General features: G+C 44.2%; 1 protein-coding gene and 1 long non-coding RNA gene across 3 annotated transcripts in view; one reads left to right on the top strand and one right to left on the bottom strand.

The window, feature by feature from the left end:
* Positions 1-274: 274 nt before the first annotated feature.
* LOC104911519 (uncharacterized) lies at positions 275-10705 on the bottom strand. 2 transcript variants are annotated; one of them, XR_002115255.2, is made up of 3 exons: positions 10103-10705; positions 5160-9047; positions 275-2696 (listed from the first exon to the last, which is right to left on the bottom strand). It is a non-coding gene; the product is annotated as an uncharacterized LOC104911519 (long non-coding RNA). The 2 variants fall into 2 exon arrangements; XR_014880548.1 differs by having other exon boundaries at positions 6733-9047; positions 10103-10697.
* Positions 10706-10817: 112 nt separating this feature from the next.
* The window catches only part of MKLN1 (muskelin 1), a 105949-nt gene continuing 94297 nt past the window's right edge, over positions 10818-22469 (top strand). Inside the window, exon 1 of the mRNA XM_085213313.1 lies at positions 10818-10968. Coding sequence (XP_085069439.1) covers positions 10877-10968 — 92 coding nt within the window. The 5' untranslated portion in view covers positions 10818-10876. The remainder of the gene's footprint in view (positions 10969-22469) is intronic.

Below are 22469 nucleotides of genomic sequence, written 5' to 3'. Positions count from 1 at the left end.
TTCCCTGCTCTGTCTCTTCTCTTACTGGTGAGTGAAGCTCTTGCAGCCTCTCATTCCCTCTCCAAGGTATTTTTTCCTGCCCTAAAATTGTTTGATTTTTTTTTTTAGCTGCACCTTCTCTGGATTTTCAACATCATCTAGAAATTTTGATTTCACACCATATTTGTATGTTTAACAAGAATAATTCTAAACTCCAAAAACAAACTGTGCCCTGACTGGCGTTACATAGCATTTGTGATAATTGGATTCTCAGAAAGCCACGCACTTTCTGAGATTTAATGAGATTCAAACTTTAATTACCGCGTCCCTTTCTCAGGCATGCAATAGAAGCAGGGAGAAAAATGACCATAATCAGGTCTTCAGCATGTTGCAAGAGGCGGTCTCGATGGATAGCACTTTGATCCCTTAATGAGGGGGCATTCTTGCCATGCACAGTTGGAAAGCCAGTTTTTCTTGCATCATGGCCTACATTTACATGCTTAGGATTTCAGCCACAAACCAATGCTCTCTCCTCTCGGAAGACTTCAGTGGTAGAAAGTCAGCAGAGATGGCTCCTGGAACTACCACACTGCAGGACAAGAGAGGGAGACAAGAATGTACTGGGAGTTGGAGTGGACTTTAAGATCTTGATGATGAGTGATGGCACACAGTGATCCCTGGACAGGTCAAGTAGCCCTGCAGGACCAGCGTGAGCTTAAAGCCCCTTGCATGGCTATTCTCTTGCACGCCACAAATACCAGGCAGATTTTGCCCGTAAGGCTTGATGACTCACTTGCTGGCTTTCTCACTTCCCCGCCTCCGTCCTGGAGGATGCGGTGTTTTGCTGAGTGTTATCTGCACTGAGGTTGGCGGAGGCAGATGAATGCAGCGGTTTTGTGTCTGCAGAAAGAAGGCTTCAACAGAGGGATGGGGTCATTAACACTTCAACTTTATCCAGGAGGAAGATATCATATGGCCATCTGAGAGGACCTTTAAATTGTGATGTTCAGCCTGTGTGATGTTTAGATTCAAGCCAAATTAATTTTAGAAAAGCGCTGTGTTGAGACAGTGCATCAAATTCTTCACAAATGAGACGAAATATTGCCTCCACTGTATTCTCACAACCACTCATTTTGTAGACTGATAAAAAATCTCTCCATCTTCATGTTTTTTATAGCCCTGTGGATAAACATTCATTATTCCTTCATCCTTTAGACAGTCAGAGATTTATGTCACGTCCTGCCTTTTCCTTTGCTGTATTTGGGACCAAAGTCAGTGTTGCCAGGTAAAAATTTCCATTGCTCTGCGTTCCATTTCCTGACCTCTTTCCCAAGAACCCGGCTATCTCCTTCGTTTTCCATGACTTATGAAAGGTCACCACTGTTGCTTCTTTTCCTCTTTGAACAATCTGGAGGATATGCTATTCTTGCTTAATACATCCAATCATTTTTTTTGAATTATCTTTTCTTCATCTTCAGCTGTTTTTGCTTTGCTGTGTACTCTAGATGCCTACACGAGGAGATGTGACTGCTTCTTGCAGGCAGCACAGGAGGCCAAGGTCTAAGCGAGCAGGAGCTGTGGGTGGCTTGAATCATTCTTGACATGACACCCATCCCAACAGTCTCTGTGAACAGGCTTGGCACTTCCAGTCCACCCATGCCCAAGACCTCAATTGGTTCCTGATGTTACCCAGCCCCTTTCTGAGCTGCGCATTTTGTGGCTACCCCCTTTGGCCTTGCCCAGATGATTTCAGGCAGAAGAGGTATACATCTCCTGGCTCTCGTACTCCAGAGATAGACCTGTCTCTCTAATACTTCCCAGGCTGGTATTTTGGCAAACCTTTCACCTCCCTGAAACTTCTCTGTAGTATCAATCTGTGTTTTGTTGTTATTCTTCATACCACCTTTCCTTTTCCCTTGCAAATCTGTCTTGACTCACATTTTTTGCTTGCTTTATCCTTTTCCATTTCCACAAGAAGTTAGTTATTTTTCTCCTTGGAGCTGCATATTCCTGGGAAGGGGCTGGGGTGCAAGCCAGTTGTTGTAAGTGCTACAAAAGCACGCAGCGGAGTTGCGAACCATAAGCAAAGCCCTTGCTGGGCTACATGTAGAGTCATATCCATATTCAGCATGCTCTTAGGCTCCTTCCATTTTGAGATTTGCAACGCTTCTTTTGACAAAAAGGGAACTTGCCTTCCTCCAACACACACTGAGCGAATTCTATCTGGACTGGGTAATTTGAGGTGTCCATGCTGAAGACATAATGACTTGAGTCACTCTCCTGTCCCTCTTCTCCTCATTCTTAGCTATGTGGAGAGATCCCTGAGCCCCTCAGTCAGTCTATGCATGTGGTAGCAGGTTGGCAAAGCAGGGATGGCACTCAGGCAGCCCACAAGCCTCTGAGCTCTGTCTGCCAAATCCACATGGATGACTGCTCATAAGCATGAATCTGTCTCAAGCCTTCAGCAGTCACAGGGCTTTTGTCTCCCTCCTCTTCCCAAGAAGCAGATTGCAAAATCACCAAGCCACAGAAACAAGCAGTATCTGAATAGGCTCATGAACCAGTCCATGCCCATATGTGGCTCCTGGGAAACAGCTTCCTATGGAGCAGGAGAAGCTGAGTGTGCTGAGAAGTGAAGCCACCTGCTGGGTATGTAGCTATCCTGTTTTCCCAGGGAATGGAAATGCTTCTCTGCAACATGCTGAAAACTCCTGGATCTATGGGGAAAAAAAAAAAAAAGCCACCTCTCAACATCAGCAGTTGTATCTTCCTCCTGGATCCCCATGGCCCTTTTTTTCTAAGAGCATTAGCAACCTTACCCCATCTCAGCCCTCCATACACCATTTCTCCCAGCCTGGCAGACCTCTAGCCCCAAAAGCATCTCTCTTTGTTCCCATACATGCAGACCCAGTGAAGAGAGCACAGGAACAGCTGCAATGGACCCATCCTCTGTATCACTCTCAGCAAACAGCTGCAATCTCCCATTCTCTCATGGTAGACCTTAAGGTCAGGCTCTGGACAGGACAGATGAGACCCTTTGGGTGGATTTCCTGCTGGAGCAACATCTGGAGAAGAAAAATCAACTTGAGATTTCCTTAAATGCCCTGTCTTGACAGATGATGCTTATTCTTTCATCAAATATTATTTTTTGGTTTGGGAAATTTCATCTCTGTTCATGGAACAGTGAGTCCTGCTTATTTTCCACTTGACACTGAGCACTGAAGAGGGTCTTAAGTAGAACATCCAGCCACGGCTGGGAGGGTGATCCTTCACGTACATCCTTCCCCAAGCCCTACCCTTCCCATAACTGCTGCCAGTGTTTCCACCTACTTAGTACAAATACAGGAACAGACACAACAGGAAGTGGTTCTCTAGGATAAAGCAGGCTTTTGAGGACTTCAGAAGCTGAGACTGGGCACAAACTCTTCCTGGGGAGTGCTGGGATGGGGCGGTGTTTGGCATGTGACTGTTTCATGGCAGGCGACTCATCACAGCAGTGTGTCTGCTGATTTTCATACCATCAGGAATGGCAAACAAAAGGTTGCTCTGCTTTCCCAAGGGTCAAATATTACTCCTGATGGAAAGCTCGCAGAGATGTAGGAATGCAAATGGTGGATAGGATTGATTTGGCACCGTCTGTGTTTCTTCCCTCTATCCTCCTGCCTGAAGAGACACCTGTGCAGGGTGCAGAGCTGCTGAGATGGTCTGAGGCTGGCTTACTGATACTGGGAAGAAGAAAAGGGAGCTAGCATCTTCTCCATGTGGCCTGCGGCTGGCCACTTGACAGGAAAAGGGGAGAGCCCAGCAATCCCTCTGGAAAAGATATCTTTTTTGAATAGATCAAAGCATAGGACTGTTTCCAGGGCAAGAAAATAAATAGAAAGCGTGAAAAATATCAGCTCATTTAGAAAAGATGCAGAAGGAGAATATGCTTCTCTGGTGTGGCCAGAAAGCCAAGGAGTGAGGCTCACAGAGGTGGAATGGCAGATCACAGCAACGTTTCCAGAACTGCTCAGAGACAGAGATGAGGGTTTAATTATTCTCAGATACAACAGAAAGAGGTTAAAAACATTTGTTCTTGAATCCAGAGAATAATTAAGAGTGAGTCACAGAAAGTGTTGTTCCAGCTATGGTAAAAACAAGCTAGCGCTAAGGGTCTGCTGGTCATTTGAAAGCATAGAGAGCTTCAGCCCAAGATTCCTTCCTTAATTGCACCACTTTTGGGCACTCGCTCTAAATTAAGCGGACTGGAGCACAAGGGAGCTAATGCAGTGCTCTGAAAGGCAAACTATTAAGCAAAGTGTCTCTCAGATGTTTAACTTCAAGGAGACACAATTGAAATCTCATCAATTATGATCAACGGACATGAGAAGGGTTTAAAATTCATCTCTAACGTAATTTGCAGAATAATAGAAATTAAAGATGCAAAATCTCTTTTAGGTTGAGTCTACTTCAGTCCCCAGGGAGAGCTAGATGGGTTTCTGTATCATGCTTCCCACAGTGCTGCATGCATGCAACAAATGCAGCGCAAGAAAACTTTCCCCGGTGCATTTTTATGACTCAGAGGATGTTGCTATTGAATAATTAAGCTTACAGACACGAGTCCTTTCTGTGCTGCCCCAGGCGTGTTCCCTGCCTTTGTCATCATTTACAGTTTTCTCTTTCCAAAGCACACCAAGCTATTCTCACAGCTCTTCTCCTGGATTGCAAACAGCTTTCTGCTGTCCTTGGCATCCTCCTCCTTGAAACTTTTCACCCAAGTCCCCTGCCCTCAGCAGTCAATGTGAACAGTGAGCTTAAGGGAAGACCGTGACATTCCCGACTGAAAAACAAGATTGAGTCCTTCACTTCCCACTGTGCTGCTGACAGTAATACTACTTAGCACTTTTACCCTATGACGCATTACCCAAACATTAGCTAATTATCCTGCTCGACTCCTTAGAAAGTAGGCAATTAAGCAGTTAGCTCCACTCTCCAGATAGGGAAACCTGGGCAGAAAATGTGGTTAATAGGGGAAAGGCCAACACTATGATGTAGGGTGGTGACTATCCCTGCCAACCAGAGGAGGGATGTCAAGCATGGTGCTTATTTTGCTTATCTCAGTTGCTTGCAATCCTGCTGAGCTTCTTCTAGAGTGGGCATAAGAAAAGCAACACCTTGGTACAGGGATTCATCCTCACCAAAACCGTGTCCCATTGTGGTATGCTGTCATCTTCTAGAAGAAGCACCCAAAGAGTCCACTTCCTCCATACTGCTGAAGGGAAGAGGAGAATCCTGGTTGGTATGGATGCCTTGAGCAGATTGTGCACGTCTTCTCCAAACCATAGACAGCAAAGTTGCTGAGATCAGTGCTCAAGAACTCCCAAACCCTGGAAGTACTCAGCTGGTGTCACTGCAGCTGACTTTGAGGAACATTTTGGAGCTCCCAATCCCACGTTGCAATAAGCAGGCTACAAACTCTGTCCCTCCACATAGCTGGGGACCTATTCTCCTTCAGCCTTGAATTGTGGCTACGTTTGGAGGGACACAAAAGCTGAAACAAACTATTTTTAATGCAGAGAGTAGACGTTTATCAGAGAGGTCTTTAAAATAAAGCAGCAGAAGGAGTCCAAGCCTAATAACAAGAGCTCTAGCCATTCTGACTAACTACTCCATAAAATGTGTAATTACGGCACTATAGCAACTATTGAATTCCAAGGCACATTTTGCATCTGAAACACAGGACGGAGCATCCTATCCGGGTGATTCAGAGCACTAATCACAATGCCCAAGCACTTCACTTGGAAGGAGGAGAAGCACCAAAGTGAAAGATGAGCAGAGTGCACTGGGTGTGCAGGCACGTCACCGTGAGAGCACCGTGCACACGATGCATGCACCTGCCAGGGGAAGAATAAGTATTTTTAGCTGGGATTATCTTGTCTGCTTCCTAAGAGTGCTCACTGCCTCTGTGGAGGGGAGCACAATGTTGGCTGCATCACACCAGTCGACGGCACAGCGGTGACATTTGAGAGGTGCCTTTTACTGAAGCTCACTAAGTGCGAGTGTTATTTGTGCCCACCTAAGCAGCTTTTCCTGCCCTCGAGCACCCTATTTCAGTTCGTGCAGGGCCGAGTGCACAAGGGCACCAAGATCCTCTCTCCCCAGTGCAGTTTAGAGCCACTCACATCCCCTCAAATGGCACTTCCTGGCTCACATACACTCTCCTCCATTGTCTGGGGCATGTTTGCAGCTGGAGACTGATGAATGAAGCCGAGTTACTGACCTTGATGTAAAAAAAAAAAATCATCATAGAAGTGTGTTTGTGCTTTGTAAAATAAGCCTTTTAAAGCTGGCATTTATGCAAAGAAAAATGCCAATATGCATATGGAAGCTCTGGTATTTAAGGCCCCTTTCAACCTTCCAGATTACCAGTGAGCTTTTACTGATTCAAGCCTTTCACCAATGAACAGGTGCTTTAAGAGCTGGTGAAGAGTTCTCAGACAGGTATTTAAATGAATGGGCTAGGAGCAGATGCATGGATCAGAGTCTACACAACTAAACCCATTTTCTTATGCTGAAAGAAGTACTGTTTCACTGTGTTATAAGGAGGTACAGATGGTCCCTTGCTCCAAATGGATGAGGGCAAGGGAAAAATTATGTAACCTGTCTTTGAGGCCTGCTCTCACCCCCCTTTCTATACAGAAATTCATTCAGGCTCTGCAGAAAATGCATTTCAAAACAGCTTCACCACTATTTTTTCCCCATTCACGTTACCAAAATGAGATAATAATTAGTGAGGCCACTTCAGGGAATTTTTTGGAATTGCTCTGGTCCTGCTCTGGTCCATAGGCTAATGGTGTTTTTCTTCAAAGTTCCTATGGGAGGTTTTGGAAGATATTCTCCAGCCAGAGAGTTGTGTAGGCAGGCAGGTTTATTTCCCCAACACGGAGCACTGAGTTAAAGCCAGGGCTTCATTTTGCAGAGGGAGCTCACTTAGGTGAGCAAGCATTGCCAAAATCTGTTGTGACAATACCCAATCAGACCAGTGCTCTGATTCTGCTCAGAAAACAATAGACGCTTACACAACTACAACCCACTGGACGTTTTTGATTTGCTGAGCAACGAGACCCCAAATGTTACAGCTCTGCCTCATGTCCTTGGCTCTGTCCTGCTTTGGAAGGAAACATGCTGTGGCCTGCACTGCCAATGCTATTTCCTCTCACTTGTCTTTAAAGGTCTCTTTTTCCAACAGCTGATCGGCTCTGCAGCTCCGGAGAGTACGTGAGATCCGGCTGGCCCACGGTCTAGCTGGTATGGCTGTGTGCCATGTTGTTGTTTGTATTGCTTTCATTTTTTTGGCGTTACTTGGCTCTTCCAGGCAACTTGTTTTCATCCTGAACTATGTGCTCATTACATACCCAAACACCCACGCAGGTTTTGCATGAAGAAACTCGAAACACACACGCAGCAGAGGAGCAAATTTGCAAAGGGGGCAATGAGATATTTGTCTCGAGGCAGACACAAACAATTGTCAGATCCCTGAGCTGTCCGTGGTTGAATTTCAGACCTACTGATGACAAGCGTGTTAACACTGTGTGTGCATCCTCCTGGCAGAGAAATGCAGGGGACATCTCCTGTGGTCACCTTCAACAACCCCAGCTACCGTTCCCAGCATGCATCCAGGGACCTCCTAGCTGTACCCCAAAAGCTGAAGGGACCCATTTTTGCTGCTGCTCTGCTCTCCTTCATGGTCTCGTCTCCACTCCAGCCAACTGCTGCCTGCAGGGATCTATCAGCCCCCAGCCAGCTCAGGTCCAGCAGATGCCTAAATGCACTGGAGGATTTCAGCAAGGTCCCAAGAGACAGGGATAGAAACATGCCTGCTTGGCATGATGGTTGTGTCGTAAGTGTCCTCTTTTTGGGTTCTTCCACAGAGCAGAGGGTCTGAATGACTGCTAGAGGTGGTACAGGGCAGCATCAGTGCCATTGGACCGCCCAGTTGCACAGATCCAATGTTGTATTAACACAGTAAACTCGCAGAGCTTAGCAGAGCAGGGCTCAGATACTCAAGTTTTCCGAGTCTCTCCCATTTTTACAGCCCCACCGCTGCTGCAGTTGAGCTCCGACAGACGCAGTGAGCTCAGCTGGAGGCTTGTAGGCTGTCCAAATCTGCGGCACACCGCACTCCTCCCTGCCGTGCCAGGCCTGCTCTTAGCGTGGAAAAACCCTCTCCCAGCTACCGCCAGGGTCTGTGCAGTGCTAGGGAGACTTGGTTTGTAGCTTGGGATTGCTTTGCTTTCTCGCATCCTTCCCTGCTTCCTGTGCTGCAGATGAATAAAGATTTTCCAGAGCTGTCAGTACGATGTATTTCACCAGCGCTTGCTTCTTTAGGTCCAAATTCTGCTAAAAATAAGCTGGCTTGGCATTCACATCTTGATTCAAGTGGTAACAGGACACCGGGCAGAGAAACTCCTGGGGCTATGTGCTCTGTGCAGCAGCAAGTAGCGAGCTGATGGCGTTCCCTCTGCCTCCTCCCTGCTGCCGGCATGGAGCTGGCACTCGCTGCTCGTTGCAATCTCCAAAATTTCATATTTAGAGGTTACAGTTTTATATGGCATCGCTCCTTTCTGGCTGCTTGTTAGTGAGGCACCAAATGCCAAGGTAGAATATTTTCTCCTGATGGAGGGAGTATATTATTAGCAAGATCCTCAGCAAACTATTTCCTTTAATATTCTTGCGGTAAATCGCAGGGTGAAAAAAAAAAAAAGAAAAAGAAAAAATAACAAAAAAATGGAGGCTTTGGGTAAGTGAAATTTTAAATGCTACATTAAGACCTCAAACTTCAAAAAAACCTTGTTAGTGCAGCAGCAAAGGCAGAGCTGTGGAAGATGGTATCTTGCATGCAAGTTTTTGCTGCGCTGCTTCAGTAGAAGCACCATTCCCTCAGGTCCCAAAAAAGGGTCTCAAGACAAAGCGCTTTGCTGCTCCCCCTCACTTTTGAGATCCTCAGCTGACGTTCAGCCTCCAAGGCTGCTGCAAGAATGTTTCATCCTCAGCCAGATTTTGTTGCAGCATTCTCACTTGCTTTCCTAAAATAAATGGCAAAAAAAAAAATCCTTGTGTTAATTTAATCTAGCCAGGCATTTTGCTGTCCTGTCTGATAATATCCCTCCAATCTGTCATTTCCAACTGACAGCTGTTTATTTGTTGTCGCCTTATTGGTTTTTTTCTTGTTATTTTAGTTTTGTTTTTGTCCCTGATCTTGAAATATCTCCTCTTATTTCTCAAGCATCCCAAAACTGCTCCAGGGATTCCTCAAGTCTTCCTTCACTTTGGTGGGGGTTTTGGGTGAAACAATTTTATTTCAACCAAAAAACAAATAAACAAACCCCACACAGTAACCCCAGTTGGAGAAACCCTTCAATAAATCTCCAATTTACATGCTTGAAAATTACACGGGTGTTTGGGATTTCAGGTCCATTCATGTAGCAAGAAAAAGCACTGAAAAACATCATGGCATGAAACAGAGATCACAATATGAGCATCCCTCTAAACCAGGGACTGCAATGTAAACCTGAAGAAGAGGTCTTAGCACTGCTGGAGAACTATTCAGCAGCACTGATAGTAATAGATGAAGTGATTAAATACATGTTATTCAGTAGAATTCAGAAGGGAAAAAAAAAATTATTAAATATGACAGTGCATAGGACATGGGAAACCACTTGGGTTCTTTCCCACAGTCTGGATCTCCAAGTAACCTTTCCATGGAGCATTCAGATGAGCTGTGGTATGGACCAGAAAAGAGAGAATAAGCCAAGAAAAGAAGCCCAATAACTTCAATAATTATAGTACCCTCCACTCAATTTCCAGTTGCTTGCAAATTGTTGGTCAAGCATTAAATCTGGTCACCACTCAATTAGCTCATTTTTATTTCACTAATTACTAACTGCTGTTTATATATTTACAGTTATTTATGGTGACTTCGATTGCTCCAGTTCCTTTTTTGGAAAACAACAACAACAAAAGCATGTTGAAATTGACAGAACTGTCAAAACAAGCTGCTTCTGATACTTACAAAGTATAGAGCTACGTGGTGAAATACAAATAATAAAACAGGGTAAGAGAAAAGAGCTGCGCTACTCACAGCAGGGATCAGCGCAGGAGCTGGACGAGGTCACATCATGCTTGGGTTTTGCTTCAGCCCCTTCCCCACACAGCTCATGGAGCATCCCCTTGACCCTATAATCCACTGCAACCCCTCAGGGCATCCCCCTGAAACCCAATGGGATGGATCCCACAACCCCTGTACAGCCTTGCAGACACAAACTACATCCTATCCCCCATGTACAGGCTTGCAGACACAAACTAAACTACATCCGATCCCAGGCTCTGCGGTGTCCATTACCCACTGCAGCCCCACAGGGTTTCACAGCCCCACATAGCCTCACACCCCTACAACCCCAAATTACATCCCACTTCAGGTCCTACAACCTCAACGCTCCAACACAGCCCCACAGGGCATCCTCCTGCAGCTCACTACAGCCCTATGGGGCACCCAAAACACACACAGCCCCCAGATTACACGCCAGAGCCCAACGTGCCCCTCAAAGCTCCACTGACCCACCGCAGCCCCCCACCAAGCCACACCCTATAGCCCACCCACAGCACCCACACAACCTTGCAGCTACAAATTACACCCCACCCCAAGCCCTACAGCTCCTAATAACCCACTGCAGCCCCTACAAACCCACCACAACCCTCGATGACCTATAAAGTCCCCCTCACATCGCAGCACAGCACAGCCCAACTCAGGCGCCCCACAGCCCCTGCCCCGCCACCCGCGCGGCCCCTTTAAGAGCTCGGCCCCGCCTCTCCCGCGGTCGCTGCCGGGGCCGCGGCGGCCGCTGCTGACAACAAGATGGCGGCTGCGGGGCCGGCGGGTCCCGAGAGCCGGGTGCTGGGTTACACTTTGCATCGCTGGAGCAGCTTCTCCTCTACCTACCTGCCCGAGTGAGTCCGGGCTCGTGCTGGGCGTCCTGACGGGGCCCTATGGGGGTGAGGGGAGGAGGCGGGAAGGATCGCGGAGTGAGTGTTTGGGCCTGGTTGGGAGGGTGAGGCGGGCTAGGCCTGGTGTAGGCCTGGTGTGAGGAGGTTGGGGAGGGAGGGATCCGAGGGGCCGGGGGCTTTTGGGGGCGAGGTGTGTGGTGGTCAGAGGGTTTTGGGGAGGATGTCTGTGGGAGCGTGAGAGTGTTTGTGTGGGAGCTGTGGGTGCAGGAGGGGGTTAAGTTTGAGGGTCTTAGAGTGGAGGGAATGGTCGGTTTGGGGGTGGGTCTGTGCTGATAGGGCGAGCGATCAGCTTTTCAAGGACTGTGTGTGTGGGAGAGAATTAGAATTGGGGGATCTGGGGTGGGGAAGGTGGTCAGTGTGGGGGGATGTGCACTTGAAGGAGAGCGGTCACTTATGGGGGAGCGTGTCCTTGGGAGGCACAGGATTTCTAGAGGCTTTGTATGAAAGGGGTGGTGGCCCAGAGGTTTTAGGGGGGCTGTGTATGGAGGAGTGGTGGTTTAGAGGTTCTGGGGGGGCTGCGTACGGAGAGGTGGTGGTTTAGAGGTTCTTGGGGGGGCTACATGTGTGGGAATGGTGATCTTAAGTTCTTTTGGGGGGCTGCATGAGTGGGGTGTGGTGGCCCAAAGGCTTTGGGGGCAGAGGGGCTGTGTGTGTGGGGAGGGGTGCTCATCGGTATTCAGGAGTGCTGTGTGTATGGGAATGAGGTGGTTAGTATTGGGGAGGCTGTGTGTGAGGGGGAACGGTGGTCTGAAGGTTATATGGTGATGGGTCCTCAGCAGGTTTGGGGGGCTGTGTGGATGAGAATGTCAGTTTATTTGGGGGGAGTATGTGGGGAAGGATTTCTGTTAGCCCATAAGTGTTGGAGTGATGCATCTGTGGGGAAGGAAATCAGATTTTGGGGGGTTTGTGTCTGTGGGGAGGAGTACTCAACAAGGGGGGGCAGTTTGTTTGGGAGAGAGTGTTTATCATGCTTGAGGATGTCCAGGGGAGATGAGGTTAATCTGAGGGAAAATGTTGGTCAGAAGCTTTGGGAGACTGTGTATGTGGGGAGGGATTGTCAGTAGGGTTTGTGGGGGCTATGTGAGAGTGGTGCTCAGCATGTCTTGGGGGTCTCCTGTGGGCTGGAGGGGTGGTCAGCAGTTGAGGAGTTCTAGGAGCAGGTGGTGGTCAACAGGTTTAGGGGGGCTGTGTGCGTGGTGGGGGATCAGCCAGGTGGGGAAAAGGGTAAGCACCTGCCCTGGGGAGTATATAGGGAGGGGTTCATGTGCGTGCAGGTCTGGTGAGATGCTGAACTTGTTTGGAGCAGATAGGAGGGATACATTGAGCCACCAGTCTCTGGGGAGGCTGAGGGGAGCAGTTATCTGCTATGGGTAAGGGAGATGGCCTGGGAAGGAGATGCAGCCTTTCCCCCTGGTTTTGGGCTCAGTATCATGCAGTGGAGAGACTGGTCACCAGGATGCAGGGGGGAAGGATAAGTCAATTCCCCCTGCACAAACATTGTCCTGCAGGTTTGGGGCATGTCAGGTGCCTGTGGCAATGTGTTTCTTGGCAGCCTGGCTTCCTCTCCTGCCCCTGACCCCTGAAACCCCTGTTGGCTGGCAGTGTGGTAAACACCGTGCAATGATCACCCGTGATTTATGTGTGGTTTTGGGGGAAGGGGATCACCTGGTGCCAGCTTGTTTCGATTTTGTTTTGACTTTGAGCTCTGTGAGCAAGCAGTTGTGCTTTAGAATAATCAGATTGTGCTGGAAGTGAAGTTTGTAATGAATGTAATGTGGTCTTGTATCTATTTTTTTCACCGTTCTGTCTTGTCAGCTCCAGTGCTGGAGGACAGTAAGGAGTACTTTGGGCACCTCAGTCATGCAGGATTAGAGTTTTGTGTAATGATTGATGGCCCTGAATTTAACAATCTCTGATTAAAGTAACTTTGTTAACCAGTCTTAACAAGTGATGATCGCTGTATTTGTTAATTGTTAGTTTTTATGGATTATCTCCACTTGCTAAAATGAGGTCAAACTTTAACAAAAGTTTTTTTGGCTAAACTTGCAGTAGTTGTATCTTTAAGTATATTTGCTTGCTTAGATATTAAGAAAAACTGGATTTTCTCTGATTATTTTTTGTGATAATTAAGTAATCCATTTGCCTTTTTTTCCCTTAGAAAGACTGTAAGGCATTTTTTCAGGTCTGTGATCGTACTTGTTATAAATTGTTGGCCCCTGAGTAGAAGGGTGACAGTCCTTTATTGATCTCACTGATGCAATATAAAAAAAAAAAATACTCTCTTTCTCTTTGATATTCCTTTCCAAGGCTCCCATTAGGGTTTTTTTTTTTGTTGTTGTTGTTGCAGACTCTTGTTAGGAATTAATGTTCACGTGACTTCTTCAGTGCTGCCCAAAGTCCTTAATGTCATTGCAATCTGTGATACAATTCTGTTTCCTTTGATAGGGCTTGTGTTTTACAAATGCATGACTTTGCATTTGGCTGTTTCTTAAGACAGCATTCAAGTGTCCTTATCATTAAAAATAGTTGGAAAGGCTTTTGAGCATTGTTCAGCAGTGGGGTTATGGACCTTGGTATGAGGTGCACTGGTCCTTATGCTTGGGTGCTACCATCTCATCAGCACTGACGATCCCAGGCAAAGGATTGTGGTGAAAATGGCCCTTAAGAAGGCTTGGTTTTTGCTTGCTGTCTGCTGGTGTTTGATTCCCATGTTCTGGGAGGGAGTTTAAATGTGATCTCAAATGGAAAGAGAAAGCTCTGACCTGTGACTGAAGATAAGATTCTCATGAGGTGAAAACTTATGAAGGAAATCATATAGGAGAGTGGGTGTTTGGAGATAGAGTGAAGATGGAAAACATTAAAATTGATGGTACAGGAACATAATGTACTGTAGGAGAAATGTGCAGACAAAGCTGAAAATGATTGTCTTGTTTAACATACGGATCAGAATTCTGCTGTTCAGGAAGGATATTGGGAGTTCTAGTTAGTTTATTTCAGTAAATAATAACTTTATTTCTGTTGTGTTGGGGTACTAAGGGAGTGGTTAGTGCTGAACTAAAGTTTGGCTGTGTTACCAGTGCTACATTCATCATGCATTTGCAAAGACATTTCCAAATGTCAAATGACAATTGTCCTTCTGGAATCTGTGAAAGAATGGCTTTAATTTTGTTTTTCAAGCTGCTTGTTGCTCTGTTGGAAAATCAATTTCCAGCAGCTATGCTGACCTGGAAATTTCTTCAGAACTCGGTGGGTAGAACTGAAAGAGTTGGTCTGGTGTCTCGTTCAGTCTGCATCTGGGAGCAAGCAAGTTGTGCCTTTGGGAAGAAAACTGGTTCAAGAGCAACTTTGTCCTTGAAATACCTGGTATTTCCAGAGACACCGGTCTTCTGCTGAGAGCGAGTTGAAAATGTTCAACCCAGCAAGTTGGGTGAGACTTCCTCATCACACCCTTACTCTCCTCCTTGCAGTTTGTCCTGAAAGGAGTGGAGCTATAGAATCATAGAATGGCCTGGGTTGAAAAGGACCACAATGATCATCTAGTTTCAAACCCCCTGCTATGTGCAGGGTCGCCAACCAGCAGACCAGGCTGCTCAGAGCCACATCCAGCCTGGCCTTGAATGCCTCCAGGGATGGGGCATCCACAACCTCCTTGGGCAGCCTGTTCCAGCGTGTCACCACCCTCTGTGTGCAAAACTTCCTCCTAATATCTAACCTAAACCTCTCCTGTCTTATCCTCCTTAACCTCCTCTTGTCCTGTCACTAAATAAGAACAACAAAAGAAAAAAAAAAAAAAAACAACAACGGGTTGCAATGAAGAAGTGATTATTAGTTAGAAGGAGGCTGCTGATGAAATTTAATCACCAGCTTAGAAACTTACAATCTTAATAGCACAAGAATGTGATGCTTCTGAAGAGGTATCACACAGGAAGATGTGAACAACAGGAATGGCATGAAGCTTCCCTCCTCAGGTGCACAACTTGCATAACAGTAGAAGAGGTTAAAAAACGCTCGTTAGAAGCCATACTGCTGAAATCCCAGTTTAAAAGTGCCAGAAGGACCTGAGGACATTTGCCAACTACATCATGAGTCAGGAATCTGATGCAACCACAGTCCTAGGGTACAGTAATAAGGCACTTTACATTAGAGAAGGGCATGTAATTGTCATTGAGGAGGACACAGTAATATACACCCCTTATTCACCATAACAGGAGCGTAAAGCATAGCAAGTACACAAAACAGTACTAAAAAGATCAGGATAAAGCGCTTTTCTCAGAAAGCAAAGAAATAGCTTTTGATTGAACAGGGGTCTATACATGGTTTAAATTGTCCCTGTCCAAAAAAAAAGAAAAAAGCAACTGAGCTCATCACTTTCTGCCCAAAGTCAGAGGAGGGGCAAGGGAAACTAGTCCAGGTCTCCCTCTGCCCATGTCAACCCTGGCAACCCTGCACATAGCAGGGGGTTTGAAACTAGATCATTGTGGTCCTTTTCAACCCTGGCCATTCTATGATTTTATGTTTCAGTATGAACCCCAGTTACTGCAGTGACTGAGCCTACACTACTGCACTACAACAAATGCTTAAGAGTGCATTTCTCTACTGTTTCTTCCCTAAAAATCTTAGTGAAACAAGAAAGTTTCAGCTGATTTGTTACAATATACTTAGAATAATCATTTTCTTTTTTTGCCGACTTTCTGTTTTTCCATCAAATCAGGCAAAGTAAAGATACTTGGGTAGTAAAGTTTAGGTGACTAGTAGCCTCCCAAGATAAGAATACTTCTTAACTAAGGGTATGACAGTCACTGTCTGCTCAGTCTAACCAACCATCTACTGATATCTTGTCTTTACTCTGAAACAAAGACGTACTGTACAAATTCAAGGTATTCTGGAGTATTAATAAGAAGTACTGAGAATGTGCATAGCAAACTTTTTTGGTGAAGTCTTCAAAGATTTTGAAACAAAACATCAAACCCTTCTTCTGAAAATATCCTGGATTCCAACAACACTGTTCTTTGTGATTTCTGTAACAAGAAAAAAACATGTATTTGTGGCTAGTGAAACACCATTCTGAGTTTCTCCTACCACATGAAACTGATGATTCAGAATCTGCATCTTTTAGGTTCATAAATCTCATAGATGCATCTAAGCCCTGAAGGATTTCACCCTTGAATTAAGGTCAGTCACGACTAACACAAAGGGTTGCTTGCCCTATTCTGTTTGCTGCTTGCTGAGCTGTTTCAGTAACTAGCCGAAGACTTCTTCTGTTGAGGTCTCACCAGTTAAAAACTGCCTAAACTGCAGACAAGCAAAGCGTGCTTTAGAGCTTTTCTGGCAGGATGAACTGAGCTAGTCATCCATATACTGGAAACTGTAATGATAGTGCTTGTTTCCCTGGTTTCTTAAATAACTTTGGCTGTGTAACAGTGATGATTTCCACTTTAGCTGTAGGACCACAACTTTTTTTTTTTTTCCCACAAGCCTGAATCTTTTTTTTTTTTTTCCCCCCCCAACTTAAATTGCCAGCTCTTATTTTCACTTCAGCATTCTAATTTAGCCAGTTCACTTTCTTGGTTCAGTCACTTCATCTGCAGATATTGGAAGATGAACAGGCACACCTGCTTGCTGTCTGTAATTATGTGCTCATGGTGTGTTTGCAGTATAGATCAATACGTGTCACATCTGCAAAGAGGAATGTGAGTGCTGACGAATGAAGTGAGCTGGCTGAATCTGTTCTCCTCAATGATTCTGAGGATCCTGCTAAAAGTAGGATTTTTTTCACTTGTTTGTGTTTTTTTTCTGGATGTTTCTGGATTTCTTTTCCTAATAGGCACTTCCTCACTTCTGTAACCTGGAATTTTTCTCTGAATGCTGAAATATGTCTGTAGGAAATCACTGCCTACAGGCTGAGTTAAGCTTAAGTTGGTGGAAAAGATGGAGTGGTGAGAGAGAGAGAGAGGTTGGGAGAGGTGAAAGAGTGAAGATGACTGCAAAACAAAGTTGTTCATGTCTTACATCAGAAGTCTGTTGCCTTGTTGCAGAAGTTTTTTCCTGAGTGAAAGCTCAAATGCTGTGGAATGAGAAGGAAATTCTTTATGCCTCGATGAAAATATAGCCATTATTTAGGAGGCTGGATGGTTTTATTCCCTGGCAGAATAGTGAAGGTAAACTGTTAATTGTTGTGATGTGACTAAGCTGGCGTTACCTGTCGTGCTTTGAAGTTCCACCTGTTCTGGGATGGCATTTTTGGGGAAAAATTAAGAATTAAGAATGTCAAGTTTTCGTTGGAGGTATTAACATCATCAGATTATGGATCATTTCTTCTGTATGTGGTTTTATATCCTGCAAGCTTAATGAAGGCTTTCTAGATTGTGATTACTAATTACTCACTTAAAGAGTAAAACACTATTTCAAGCATGTTTTCCTTTGATGACTGTTGTTATTGCTGAGCCAGCATCTACATTCTGATTTTTTTTTTATGGCAAAGAATATAGTTTCTTATTCTGCACATTCATCTTTTTAGCAAATCAGTGTTAAAATGCACCGTTAGGTTTAATGCTACAATTGATTTTTTTATGATGTGATGAAGATTTTTCTGTTGAGGTTAAGTGGCATATTCAGTCAGTAGTTATGTGAAGGTCACATCTTCTAAACTTCCAAAACAAGCCAATTTTCCTTTGTTTTAGCTGCATGTAAATAGAAACCTCTTAAAGGGAATGTATTTTATTTTACTATAGTTTGCAGAATTTTATAGGAACAGTGGTTTGTAAGTTTAGCTTGGTCTGAATTGAATAATATAGCAGCTGCTATTAGGGAGGGAAGGTGGTGGTGAAGATGTTCTGTGGTTTGCTACCTTAACTAGTTACAGTTTTAGTTATTACTTAACACTCAGCATGCATATCTTTGAGAAATTGTTTCTTGGATCAATCTAAATCTAGAAGCATGGCTGTTTGAGTTGGGGATAGCAACCTGCGTGCCTGAATTTGAACTGCAAAAGCAAATGCTTTAATAAAGCTTGCTGCTATATGGGTACATGTTACAGTTCCTGAAAAATGGCACAATATTGGTAACGGTGCATTGGTCATGATGGATTCTGTGTTTTCCTCGGAATGCACCAACTTTCCTCCCCAGGTTGGGTTTCCACTGCTGGGTTCTCAGTGCTGCTGCTGAGCTGCAGAAGGCAGTCTGTGGTGGAAGAAAATAAATTGGGATTCAGTGAATTGACCTCTGAGTAAGAAACTGCTGAATGAGCTCCCACCCTCCTCTTCCTGATGGAGTGCTCTGTGCTAACTTTCACTTTCTGTCTTCTAAAACAAACAAACAAACAAAAAAAAAAACCCCTGCCTTCTGGTACAGCTTTGGAGCCTGCCAAACCTGGAACTAATGCTGCCTTGGGAGCCTGTATGCTTTAGCATGAATTCATTTATATTGCTCCAAAATAAGGAATTATTCTGTAATGTAGCACTAGGGGCAAATGGTTCTGATTTGTAGCACGGTTCCCCAAACAGCCAGTTCTTAACAGACTGATATATTCCTTCATTTTCCTGGGCCAATGTTTGATTTTCTGATTTCCCTGAGTAGAGTTGCATGATTTGTGAGATAACCTTGATTTTGAAAAGAAACATAAACGCAGGGAATGTGTTTCCACCTGGAATCAGGACGAACTGTTTTTGCAGAATTTAGGTTTAAAAACAAACAAACAAAAAAAAAAAACACAAAAAAAACAACAGTTCAATTCTTGGCAGTAGTTTGGATATGAGGGGCTCAATCTCTTCTGTTGAACGCAGTCTTCCTTAAATTCTTTTCCAGGCATCATTTTTTGGGTGAGCTTTTTACTGAGTGTGAAGTTACTGTGTTGATGAGTATTAAAGATGTGTTTATGGCGCTGTGAATTTATATCTTTACATGTAGTCAGTCTGTTTTATTGAATTCCTCCTTCAAGTGGGAATACGAAGTGTTGTGGCACATAAGAGCATTGTTGCAATGCTGTGAAGTCATGGAAGATTCTAAGCCTGCTACTTGGCCTGCGTAATGTTTTTCCATTTGTGCATTAGTTAAGTAAAATCACTACCAAGAAGTTTGTGATTCTTCCAGAGTTCAGCATAGGGGATTCACTCAGAAGCGTGCTGGATGCAGCTTTCTGCTCATCTTGTGAAGGGTTTGTGGGGGGAATGTAGCATTACTGTGCTACGCTGCCAATACTGAGGAAGATTTGGAAAGTGCATGTTTTATGCCTTTACTAGTTAATGCTGGCAGTCGAAAATCTGTGTTCAAAGTACCAGCCAAAATCCATTTTCTCAAGAAGAAGTGAGTGGGTTTTTTTTAATTATTATTAAATGAATTAAGAATGGAACTTTGTAGTAAGTTGGCAGTGCCTGATGATGTCTTGAACTCTGACAAATTTTAGCTATGGTGTTTCATCTCTTGATTGCAGATTCAGTGAGCTGAAGGACCTAACCTCCTCATCTTTCCTTAATATCAGTGGGTAGAATTTATGCGGTTCTTGGTCTTTTTATCAAGCCTGGGCTTTATTTCTGTTCAGGGAATCTCCAGGAATGTCACCTAGGTTGCATGCATGCAACGTTGCTTCCTTTAGAGTTTTATGGATTGCTTGAAAGGTTGGATTTCAAACATCCTTGAATATTTGATATGTAGAAATGAATTCTTAAGTATAAGAATACATTGTCCAGATATTCTTATGTGCACCAATATCAGCTCACTAGTTGGTCAGTTGAAACAGTCTCTTTGTAAATAATTAATCGTAGAATTAATTACAGACCTTAGGATCATGAAGTCCAACTATGAACCTAACCGTACTAAGTCCCATCACTGTGCCATGTCACTCAGTGCCATGTCCACGTCTCCTAAGTACCTCCAGGGATAGGACTCCTCCAGTGCCCTGGCAGCCTGTTCAAATGCCTGGCCACCCTTTACATGAAGAACAGATCTCTTCCTGATTTCTGGTCTAAATCCTCGCTGGTGCAGTTTAGGGTCGTTTCTGAGCATCTACAGTTATTATTTTTCTTTTTTTTTTTTTTAATAGGGACTGTGTACATGGGAAAGTTCTGTTATTTAAGTGATCTAACAACATTTATTGTTAGATTTAAAACCAAAGCTAGCTGGGAGAGAGAAGAAACCTTTAACTTTCAGGCTTCAAGGTTCATCGTCACTTACTTTCATCAAAAGTATAATCTGTAAATGCTGGGAAGAATTAAGCTGATAGTCACATGTGATGTCTGAAGTCCCTGTGATTACCATTATATGTGAATAAGCCTGACTTTTATTTTTCTCCCATTTGTTTTTCTTTTGTCCTGTGACTGACAGGACCAACCTGGAGCTGAGGCCTCTTGCTGTTGAGGATTTGAGTTGCTCATTGCTTGATATAGTCAAAAGTTTCATCGCGATTTTGGGTTTCTGAGTATCACTGGGATAGAAGTTGTTTATCAGCGCTCTGATAACTCATTGGGAATTCACTACAATGCTGCAGTTCTAGTCACTATTGATAACATTTAATTCCTGGCATGTCAGGAAGAAGCGCCGCCGAATCAGGAATGCTTTGTTTAAAGGAGGCTTGGTTGGACATGGGGTGAAGAGGAGTATGTTCTTTGTCTGTGACAATGTCATTTTGTATTTGTTTTTTAGTAAGAGCTTTGGGTTGGCAACATGTAAAGATTGCTTAAAAAAAAAAATAGGTAAACTGATAATTGAAAGATATATCTGGGAAACTGATTTGAATGAACTTATTTCTAGGCCTGAGCCAGGTGATACCTGTTTTGTTGTCCAGCGCAGTCAGCTGTGATCCAATGACCACATTTCTGTAGGGTGATAGTTCTAAATTAGTGGTTTTTATATGCTATACTTTGCTTCTGTCAAAAGATAAATAGCTAATTTATACTGAATTGGATGTGTTTATGAAAAGGCTGCTGAGGAGATGGAAGCAAATTTGAGCATGAAGTTGGCAAATCTCATAACAATACAGTACTTAAATTGAACATTTACGTACATCATTACCTCCAGCATCTTTTATCTTGCTATGCAGGGGACCCTCCTGTGTGTGTTTCAACCAAGACATTTTCATGTTTTCATGCATTTATGCCATTTTAAGGAGTGAACTTTTACTACAGAAAGGAGAAAGACTTTATGATGAAATCTAGAAAGCTTTTTTTTCTGAACCACTTTAAGGGACTGCTGTAGGTACATGCTGCTTTTTGAACATTGCAGCTGTGTAGTTTGAAATCAGCATGAATTAAAGTGAGGTTCTGGGAGTTGGAGTGAGTCATATAGAGAAAATATTCAGGTCTTTATAGATGTAAGGGATGGGGTTTTAATGGACTTTTTTGTTTGTTTGTTTTTGGATGCTTTTTTTTTTTGTGTGTGCATTGCCCTCCCCCAAGTTGGTTAAGCATCTCTGTCACAGCTTTGTGTGCTGGCCAGTTTGGTGGTTCCCTGTGTCTGAAACAGTTGAAATAGTTGGCCTACCTCATCTTAGTCCTCTGTGAAGTGGATTTTGAGGGAATGAATCCATGTTTGAAGTTGTTTTTTTCTTGCTACTTTGTCTTAAGATGGTACTAGGAAAAAATAATCATAAAAAATTGTGACATGGGCAGCCCTTAAAGAAGGTACTTTGGCTTTCAGTGATGCTGTTTTCCAAGCACTGCACATCGTTTTTGCTGTTTAATGGTGTGCTGCCTCGGTGGTTTTCTACCAGAAAACTACATCTGAGTTCCAAATCCTCTTGGAGATGTGTGTGCTCTGCTCTGCACAGCTGCTCTCTGAAGAGCAATTCTGAATGTGCCAAGCAGAGCTAATGTTTTGGATTTGTTTATTCTTAAGGAACTGTTCCTGAAGTCATGGGTTTCTTTAATAGCAGCCTTTATGAAAATATTTAGGTTGAATGCAAATTATATCAGCTTAAAACCCAAGTTACAGTATGTTTTGTGAAGTCATTGCGCCCCTCCCTTTTCACCCCCCTTCCTCAAAAGCTAAGAAAAATTCTCCCTTTGTGATTGTTGTGTCAGAAACCACAGAGCTTTTTGCACAGAGGAGTCCTCTGGAAATACCAGGCGTGGGGACGTCTCTCTAATCTCAGTGGAGATCAACCAGTGGTTCGTACAGTGGACATAGCAGCATCTGGGTTGCTAAATGGAAAAGTTATCTACTTCCAGCACTTGCAAGAGCAGTCTCTGCATGGGTAATAAAAAGAAACTTCCATTTTGTTCTGCCAAGAGTGCTTTCTACGCGAAGCAGCCAGAACGATCCGCTTCTCTCACTTGGCAAAGGGAGTGCCTACAATAAAAGCTGAGATGCAAATAGCTGTGAAGGAAGTTAGTTTGAAGACTTGAGGCTCACCAGTTCTGCTTTTGGACATGTTCTTGCTGGTGGTGCAAATAAGGCTTTTGGGTGAAGGGTAAGAGTACCACAAAGCAGCTGAGGTACCATGGCACTCATTT

Source organism: Meleagris gallopavo, chromosome 1 (assembly GCF_905368555.1).
Source record: "Meleagris gallopavo chromosome 1, MGAL_WU_HG_1.1, whole genome shotgun sequence".
Classification (NCBI taxonomy): Eukaryota; Metazoa; Chordata; class Aves; order Galliformes; family Phasianidae; genus Meleagris; species Meleagris gallopavo.
Note: the sequence above shows the minus strand (reverse complement) of the source record. Positions and strands in the feature narration are given on the sequence as shown.